Genomic DNA, 10083 nt, shown 5'->3' with positions numbered 1-10083 from the left:
ACACTAGAACAATTAAGGTACAAATGATACAATAATAGAAACGAAACATGTAATGAATTCAGTTTATTCACTTTCATTGATACCATTACACACTGAGAAGATCTGTATGAAAAGCATCATTGTTGAATGCGGTTCAAAATAATGCTGTGCTATGATCGTTATTTTTCGTTGCTTGTTTGGTATAGGTACAAGCTTCTCAGATTTTGGTAGCGGTAACAAAACTTCCAGACTGGTCCCTTTTTATAGGGGTAGCAAAAACTTTGGACTACCCATTTTGAATGGGCGTTGATGAGGTCGTCTCCGACCACCCATTTCTATAGACGGGGTAGCATAGACCACTAATTTCAATGGAGATGATGATGAGACCTTCGAACCACGAACCACTCATTTCAGGGGGAAAAGGAAGCGAGACCTTTCGACCACCCATTTTGATTAGGAGGGATAGCGAGACCTTTCGGGCGCCCCATTTCGATGGGAGGGATCGCTAGACTTTCGGACGACACATTTCGATAGTGGGGGGGTCGCGAAACCTTCGGACCACGCATTTCGATGGGAAGGGGGGGGATCGCGAAACCTTCGGACCACCCATTTTGATGGGGGGGGGATCGTGAGACCTTAGGATGACCCATTTCGATGGGGGGGGGGGTGAAATTTTCGAACCACCTAGTATTTCAAAATCGGAAGAAACAACAGCTAAATACCCCCCCCCTTTTTTAGAGAGCAATAGCCGACTCATAAAGAAATAAAGTTCATTCATCTCTTTCTCTCTATATATATATATACACACACACGAAAAATCAACATAAACTTTAACATGTTAAAAAGATAAAATAAATACTGTACTTAAGTATTTTTCGACTTAAACTTGTTTAAATGTATAAAATAAATATTATGGAATAAATATCAGATTAGTTAACAATTGAGAAATTGTAAACAAAGAATAACAATAAAAGTCTAACCTCAAAACGTGTGTGTGTTAGAGGTAATTTTTTTTTTTTTTTTTTTTTTTTTTTTCAAAATTTTATTTCGATGAAAAGTTAACGGTCACGGTCATCGCTTAATCACGCAAAACTTATGCGATTACAATGTAGTGTTACTGTTACGATCCTTTTTGTGTGGAGTGGGTTGTCACTCGTACTTGAGGTTAGCGTAGGGCCGGGAAGTAAAAAAAAAAAAAGTGACGATCTTTTCAGCAGTTAGCCGAAGTTAAGCGACCAACTCGAAAATCTATGCAGTTTTTTTTTTTTTTTTTTTTTTTTTTGTCGATCAGCTTTCATCGCATCGAAATCAAATTTTGAAATTAAATAAAAAAACAACAACAACAACAACAAAAACTTAGTTTTCATACATTAGAACTGTTTAGGTCAGTAGACGATTAATTTCTACTGCATTTGCTGTAACTTTTTGTTTTTTACAAGTTCTTGATTTAACTATTTCGGACTTTTTTCAAACTTATTTGTCAGAAGTTCTTTAATTCATTCTAAATTTTAATTTAGAAAATATCTTTGATGCAGAGTTTTGAAATAGCCGCATTGATCCTTTTTTTTTTTTTTTTTTTATTCATTGCAATTACTCCCTCCCATCCTTCAGACCGTACAGAGTCGAGGAAAATCGTATAATTTAAAGTAAAATAATAGGCTTTTTTTTTAACAATAGCCAATAAAACAAAAACAAAAAGGAGTGAAAAAAAAAAAAAATGAATTACAGTTTCACACGATTAGTGACCTCTATTGCATTTTGTTTAATTTTTTTTATTTTTGAGCGTTTACCGAGGATTCACATGGTTATAACGAGATGGCCATTTTTTTTTTTTTCGTTATATAATTCAACAGATTTGACATTACTTTTGTCTAGAAGTAAACGCTTTAAAATAAGCTCGTCCAGGTAGGTAGAAGAGTAACTTATCTTGCCTTTGGTAACATTTGTTATTTATGCATATATAGATCACTCCCCCCCCCCTTTTTTATTCTGTTGGTTATTCAATAATTTATTGTAAAAATTAAAAAAAAAAATGTCCATAAAACAGTAAATAATCAGTTGGAAAAAAAAAACTTATTTAAAAAAAAAAAAAAAAAGGTACGCATGATGCACTTATTGATCCGTGCTGAAATAATTACGTTATCATTTTGAAAGCCATTCTTAACATAGGGACGGGAGAGTGTTGTTGTGTACCTATTCTGTAGTTTCACCTAACAATTTAATTCATTAAAAAAAAAAAGAAAAAAAGAAAAAGACATCGGAAAACTTTAATTAAACTCGAATATACTATTTTTTAAAAATAGCGCGGATCAAACAAACAAAAAAAAAAAGTGGCTCTCAAATCGTAAACTGCTTTAGACATTTCCGAGACTGACTTCTTCTCCGTCAATACTCAGAAGTGACTCTAAGTACTGAAATCCTTTGGGTGCTCATACACCGCAAGTAAAAATAAATAAATAAAAATATACGCGACGCGGTTTCTATTCCGAAAACTCGGACACTTTTTTTTTTTTTTTAAGATAGAAAGAAAAAGAAAATATATTATTTTGTTTTGTTGTTTTCGTTCTTACCTGAAATTCGGTGTTTTATATTGCACGGTATTTTCATGTTCGCTTATTTTGGTCGGTGTGTTTTCAATCCGAATTTGGATTAAGTTTTTAAGGAATTTATCATGAATGTCTTTGAGATTGTACGTTTCTGTGAATGAAAGAGAATTCACATAGTCCGGGGTCACGAAAAAATATGATGATGACGATGATGCTGCTGTTGATGATAATATACAACTTTGTCGATTGTTTGGATTGTTTTTGTCGTGAAATAAAAACGAGTCTGTGTTGGAATAGACGGTAGGGAATTGGTTCTTCTTTTTGAGTTTTGCCTTTCTGCGACAGGATGATGCCGAGAATAAGTGGTTGCTGGCACCTTCTTTCTCTCCATAGTTCTGTGAGGCTGCCGTAAATGACGGTTTCTCTTTTTTCTTTTCGTAAAAACACGAAAAAGCAGTCTTGAAGGTCTGGACGAGTTGATGGGTGAGCATGGACCCGCATTCGTTTGATTGATGATCGGCGGAGACATCGAAACTTTTTTTTCTGGTTTTCATCCTTCCATTATTGGTAAATAAAAAGGGTGGGTAGGGTAGAGAGAGGGGAAAGAAGAACGAAAAATTGTGCGCCCTCTTTCGCCTGTTCCGCACAAGACAAAACCAGGAAACCAAATGAAACTGTTCGCGTTATTTTTATTTATTTATTTTTTAAGTATATATATATATATCTATAAATCTTTGGGGGTGGAGTTACTTGCGCGTTGATAGTCAGTAATTGGTTGAACTTCGCTAAGTACTAAAAACTTTGTAAAGTAGTAAAAAAAAAACAACAAACAAACAACTTTAAAATTACATTTTTTTAAACGTGAAACATAGTTTAATTTTTCACTAAAAAAACACGTTTATTTATCTGTTTGTATTCAATCAAATTCTATTTCAGTCACGTGAATTATTTAGAGCAAAATAGAATATGTTGTACTCTTAAACTACTTTTGACTATATTATTGTAAAAAAAAAAAATAAAAAAGGGGCTTTAAAAAGTTTCATCGTGCACGTGAAATCCCGAAATAAAAACTCGCCCGAAAAAAAATAATCATCATAGAACTCAAGTTCATTCTAGTTAAAGAACATGGAAACGTGTTTTTTGTTTGTTTGGTTGTTTTTTTTTTTTTGTTTTTGTTTTTGTTTTTTTTAAGACAGTGCTGTGCTGTCTGTACTCTTAAAATGGTATATTTTTTTTATCAGCCTTTGTATTCTCTGCCCTTTAACTAGCTTTCTAAATTTGTTTATAAAGATGGCTACTATATTTTTCCGAGCGAGTTTTCATTTCGACGTTTAATGTGTGGCATGGTACTGCTACTGCTAGTGCTCGTCATCTTATTCTTATTTACTAAAGCGAAGCATCATTTGGATCAATTATGGATAAGGACCCCGGAAGCCGAGAGACTCAAACTTAAAAAAAAAAAAAAAAAAAAATGTTAGGGATCGTTTTGGTAAAAAAAAAAAAAAAAAAAAAAAAAAAATCATTGATGCCGGCCCAATATTACGAATTCGGAATAGGGACATGTGAGCGAGAAAAGCGAAAGTAGAAACAGGGAGACAAAAAGTACATGAGACCCCTTTTCTTTTACAAAACTTATTATTAATAAACAATTGATATTCGTTTGTTTATACTTTTGCTTACAGAAAAAAAAATGAAAGATTTTAAATAAAAAAAATCCCTTAAACTCTAAATAATTTACGTGACTAAAATAGGAATTAACCATTATTCTTTCATCTTTACCAAGTGCAAGTGGAGCTTAAAATTGAACGTTACATTACTTCTTGTCAGCATCGCCAGGCAAAATTTACATGAACAGAGTTTCTTTCCAAGAACTTATCTGTGGAACACATTAACATGGAACTGCTTCTTAGCTGACTACAGCATAGTCATCCTCAAATCCAGTGTCAAGAAATATTTGTCATAAACCATTTCCATAAGTAACCAAACTTTTTATTCATTCCATATTTTTCTTTTACCAATGTATCCTCATTTATTAAGGCGAAAAGCAACTCAAAGATAAAGGTTAACGTGCCTCGTTTTCAATCCTAATCCATTCACTTCGTTAATCGTTATCCTCGAATGGCTGTTTGCCTTGATAAGCCATGACTCATTTAGTAAAAAATTAAATAAAAATATTAAGATTTTTGTTTACACAATAAGATTTATTTGTACATGGTGAGTCTCGGGAAACGGATGTTTTTAAGGAAAGCAAAATTCTGTGAATATTTCAACAAAAATTTTATAATCTATAAAAGTGAAAATGTCTGTTTATCTGTGTACACTTCCCTACCAAATAACTCTGTCAATTTTCAGTCTACAGACTCGAAATTTGACATAAGGGGTATTGAGATTTGGGAAAATATTTTTCATCGGTTTTCGGACAAGAAATTTGGCTGTTAAGAGGTCAAAGTTCAACGATTTGACCTTTGAGAACTCTACCAAACTCCACTGACAATCTGGGGTCTAAACACTAAACAAATATAGGTTACTTGGACATGTATCTAACTTTATAATTTGATTTGAGCCCAAAACAATAAATATTAGGGGTCATAATTGGGGTCAAAGTTTTAAAAAATCTAGACCTCTGCGATCTCTACCAAATTACTAAGCCAATGTTTGGTCTAAACATGTGAAATTTTACATAAAGTGTATTCAGACTAAGAGCGAGCATTTTAATCGGGTTTTTTTTTTGGGGGGGGGGAGCTTTTTGCTGAAAATTTGGCTTCCAAGGGGTCAAACTTCAAAAGATTTTACCTTTGCGGTCTCTAACAAAAATTAAGCCAATTTTGTGTCTAAACATTTGAAATTTTACATAAAGGGTATTCAGACATGCAGCAAGCTTTTTAATCAGTTTTTGGGCGAAAATTTTGCTGCGAAGAGGTCAAAGTTTACAGAGTTGACTATTGCAGACTTTACCAAACTCCTCCACCAATTTTGGGTCTAAACACTTGATCAATTGTATGTCAATTTTCGGTCTTTTTTTTTTTTTTGCTGTTAAGGTGTCAAAGTTTAACGATTTGAAATTTGAAAACGCTACCAAACTCCTCCAACAATTTTGGGTCTAAACACTTGAAATTTTACATATAGGTTACTTGGACATGGATCTAACGTTATAATTTGATTTGAGCCCAAAACAATAAATGTTAAGAGGTCATAATTGGGGTCAAAGTTAAAATAAAATTGACCTCTGCGGTCTCTACAAAATTACTTAGCCAATTTTAGGTCTGAACATTTGAAATTTTACATAAAGTGTATTCAGACAAAGGGCAAGCTTTTTAATCAGTTTTTTGGTGAAAAGTTACCAAGGGGTCAAACTTCAAAAGATTTGATCTTTGCGATCTCTAGTAATCTATTAAGCCGATTTTGAGTCTAAACATTTGGAATTTTGCATTAAGTGTATTCAGACATGCAGCAAGCTTTTTAATCAGTTGTTTGGGCGAAAATTTTGCTGCAAAGAGGTCAAAATTTGAAAGAGTTGACCTTTGCAGGCGCTACCAAATTCCTCTGCCAATTTTAAGTCTAAACACTTAAAATTTTAGATGTGGGTTACTTGAACATTTTAATTTGATTTGAGCCCAAAACAATAATTGTTAAGGGGTCAAAATTGGGTCAAAGTTAAAAAAAATTCGACCTCTGCTGTGTCTAATAAATTTTCTCTATGGTATTTAAGGAAGCCTATTATATAGAAAGGCATTACGGTACATATGCTCACTTTTTAAAATATACATATGCACATAGAGTTATGAACAGTATATAGGGCCGGAGCAAAGCCGGGCTAAACTGCTAGTATATCTATAAAGATGAAAATGTCTGTGTGTCCGTCTACATTTCTCTATGCAATAACACAATCAATTTTCGGTCTACAGACTCAATAATTGACATATGGGATATTGAGATTTGGGACAATATTTTTAATCAGGTTTCGGACAGAAATTTTGCTGTTAAGGGGTCAAAGTTCAACGATTTGACCTTTGAGAACTCTACCAAACTCCTCTGCCAATTTTAGGTCTAAACACTTGAAATTTTAGATACAGGTTACTTGGACATGGATCTAACTTTATAATTTGATTTGAGCCCAAAACAATAAATGCTAAGAGGTCAAAATTGGGGTCAAATTTGAAAAAAAATTGACCTCTGCAGTCTCTACCAAATTACTCAGCCAATTTTAGGTCTAAACATTTGAAATTTTACATAAAGTGTATTAAGACATTGAGCAAGCTTTTTAATCGGTTTTTAGCTGAAAATTTGGCTGCCAAGTGGTCAAACTTAAAAAAATTTTAACATTTGCAGTCTCTAGCAAACTATTAAGCCAATTTTGGGTCTAAACATTTGAAATTTTACTTAAAGGGTACTCAGACATGCAGCAAGCTTTTTAATCAGTTTTTGGGCGAAAGTTTCGCTGCCAAGACGTCAAGGTTGAAATAATTGACCTTTACAGACTCTACCAAACTACTCCGCCAATTTTGGGTCTAAACACTTGAAATTTTAGATGTGGGTTACTTGGACATGGGTCAAACATGTTAATTTGATTTGAGCCCAAAACAATAAACGTTATGGGGTCAAAATTAGGGTCAAAGTTTAAAAAGAATTGATGTCTGTGGTCTCTATCAACTCTTCTCTATGGTTAGTTAAGGAAGCCTGTCATATAGAAAGGTAATACCGTACATATTCACCCTTTTTAATATATATACACACACACACACACACACACACACACACACACACACACACACACACACATAAAGTTATGAACAGTACATAGGGCCTGAGCAAAACCGGGCGGAACTGCTAGTATACAATAAAACATTTATTAAACTACCTTCCTCACTTCCTATTCCTTACTCAAGGAGAGCAAGGAGCGTTCTAAAAACATCCGCTTCCTGTGACTCACCCTGTATTTTTTAAACTTAAAGGTTGAAAAAGAATTGTTTAGTCCAATCTTCTTATCTATAAAGTTAAATCATATTTTTTTTATATTTTCATTTTTGGTCCCTCGATAAAAAGAGGGTGTATGATCGATCATTTCTCTTGATTTTCTCGGCTTCGACTTCCCTAGAAAAGTGGTTTGGCCCACCACATTTATAACATCTTACGCCATCTTCTAATGGAGTAGATGCTTCTGCAGCTGCTAGCACTGGCTTCACATCTCCTTCTTTTAAAATATTGCGGACTCTAGCCAACAATTCCTGAAGCCCAATCTCGGTGAGCCTTGACGATGCTCGTAGTGTCGTCCAGGAGTCCTGTGAAAAAGGCACAGTTTAATATACGTTCAGTTACTCCACCAAACGGCGCAGCTAATCTCTTTAAGTCCGCCAGGTAGACGTCCACCGTCTCATCGAACCCAAGCTGCCGTTCAGTGAACTGCCTCTAGGAAATAAGAGGGTCTGTAGCAAAGGCAGCGTATAGTGTCTCCTTAACCTCCTCCAGAGTTGGTTCGTCCCCAAGCTGTTGATAAACGGAGTATGCCGCCTTGGTCAGCCTCAATGGGATGACAAGTGTGGGATCCTTTATTTTGCAAAGCCAGCAGGCAAGCTCAGCTTTTTCCCACCACTCAACTACCGAGGGTCTGGCGGAGGAGCCGTTGAAGTCTGGTATCAATCTCAGATTAAACTTGTCCATTGCAGAAAAATGGGCAGAAATAGCTTGTGGTCGATCAACAGGCAAAAATCACTGCTCACACAAATTCTCCCAACTGATTTTGCCGCTTCTCAAATGGCAAATGATTTCTCTCTCCTCTCCCACCGACAAGTGACCTGTTTTTATAAGGCACGTGCACGTGATCTCGCGAGACTTCATTCACTACAAAACGTCATGGCTGCCATGATGAACTCTTTCCGTCTTTCTTTCTCAATGCACACAACTCACAGGACAGACAGACACGAGGACGTTTGTACGGTAAGCCATTTTCCCCACAGGTTGGACCTGTAAACTCACCCTTGTCCGCTCGTCTGACTGCTCTTTTCTCAATAACTACGCCTTGAAATTTTTTGAAATTTTGCACAAACATTGAACATGATATGAGTAAAAATGTAACAACGGATTTTCCGGAAAAACTCCAGTTGCCTCCCCTAGGTGTGCTTTTCAGGTTAAAATGGCTAAAATTAACACTTTTGTGCTTATTTAAAAAAAAAATTGATGCCTTGGATTTTTATAAAACTTTCGGAAAAGTTGTAACTAACTGATTTCTATATAATTTTGTTTGTCTATACTTTGCGATAACTTTTGGCTGTGCCCCAGAGGCTCTTCTAGGGCTAATAAAAACACTCCAATTTTGGAACTATTTTACAATATTTGTCCAAAATTTTCTGTGTACGTCTATTTAGCAGTTTTGCATGGTGCTGAACTCAAATTTAAATATGTTAAGGCCTTCGGGACTTTTGGCGCTAAATGGGGCGGGGGTGCAAATGATGGACTCAGTCATTTCTTTTTTGCATGGTGCAGGACTCAAATTTACATATGTTAAGGCCTTAAACTGCGCCGTTTGTTCATTTTCACCGGGATTTAACTTTTGGGGGTAAATGAGGAGGGGGGGAGGTAAATGCTGAACTTAGTCATTTTTTTTATGCCTCATTTACTGTGCACTCATGGGAGACCATGCATGCTTTACTTGTGTTTTTTTTTTTGACCAGAATAGGTTTAATAACAGAAGATCGGTTTTTACTGTTTCTGTACAACAAATTAAGGCACGACAAAAGACTCCTGATTTTCTAGTCGTGTGATATTTAGGCACGCCACATTAAGGCGCAACAAATGGTCCTTTTTTTTTTTCTTCTAAAAATCTATGCAAAAATAAACAAATTTCGGTAAATTTTTACTTTCTTTCCGCCTTAACAATCACCTTTAAAATGATGACTTTATGATGACTTTTGTAGTTTTTTGGGTCTGTAGGACTCCCGGTGGAGTCACCACTTATAGGAAATGTGGATTGGTAGGATAAACAATTTATAATCGGATTTATCAAGTTTTAGGGCCAAGATTGCATGTGCTGCAACTTTATTGAAGTCGAAAGTAGGAGTGTATCCATGAGACCATTAAAGGTAAATTTAACGGGATCGCTGATTAAAAGAAAGGTTTCACTAATCCACATCCCTACATAATAAAATAAAAATGAAATTCGGAAAATAACGACATTCGACAAAAAAAAACAAAAAAAACAGGAAATCGCAGTATTAAAATGAAATAAACAACATTTATTTACATGTTAGGAATACTAATTTATATTGTTCCAACAAGTGTTTTCTTGTGTGGCATGTTCATAATGAATGTACAAGGTTTGAAATTACTGATTTTTTTATGATTAGAGTGCCACATGTGGACTTAAAGTTAATGTGGTTATTTTCTGAGAAAAACCGTCCATAAATCATATAAGCGTGTGTGTGTGTGTGTGTGTGTGTGTGTGTGTGTGTGTGTGTGTGTGTGTGTGTGTGTCCATATCGTAAGAACAGTATTTCGAAATAAAATTCTTTAAAGGAAGATTTAAATTCTCGTTCGATGTGGTAACTTTCCATGATGGGAATTA

General features: G+C 34.9%; 1 protein-coding gene across 1 annotated transcript in view; it reads right to left on the bottom strand.

Moving 5' to 3' along the window:
• The window catches only part of LOC145247438 (protein FAM78B-like), a 183452-nt gene extending 180238 nt beyond the window's left edge, over positions 1–3214 (bottom strand). The window contains exon 1 of the mRNA XM_080109201.1: positions 2550–3214. Coding sequence (XP_079965327.1) covers positions 2550–3079 — 530 coding nt within the window. The 5' untranslated portion in view covers positions 3080–3214. The remainder of the gene's footprint in view (positions 1–2549) is intronic.
• Between the last annotated feature and the right edge of the window lie 6869 nt (positions 3215–10083).

This window comes from Euprymna scolopes, chromosome 25 (assembly GCF_053919585.1).
Source record: "Euprymna scolopes isolate OS-2025 chromosome 25, ASM5391958v1, whole genome shotgun sequence".
Classification (NCBI taxonomy): domain Eukaryota; kingdom Metazoa; phylum Mollusca; class Cephalopoda; order Sepiida; family Sepiolidae; genus Euprymna; species Euprymna scolopes.
This window is presented reverse-complemented; position numbering and strand designations above follow the sequence as displayed.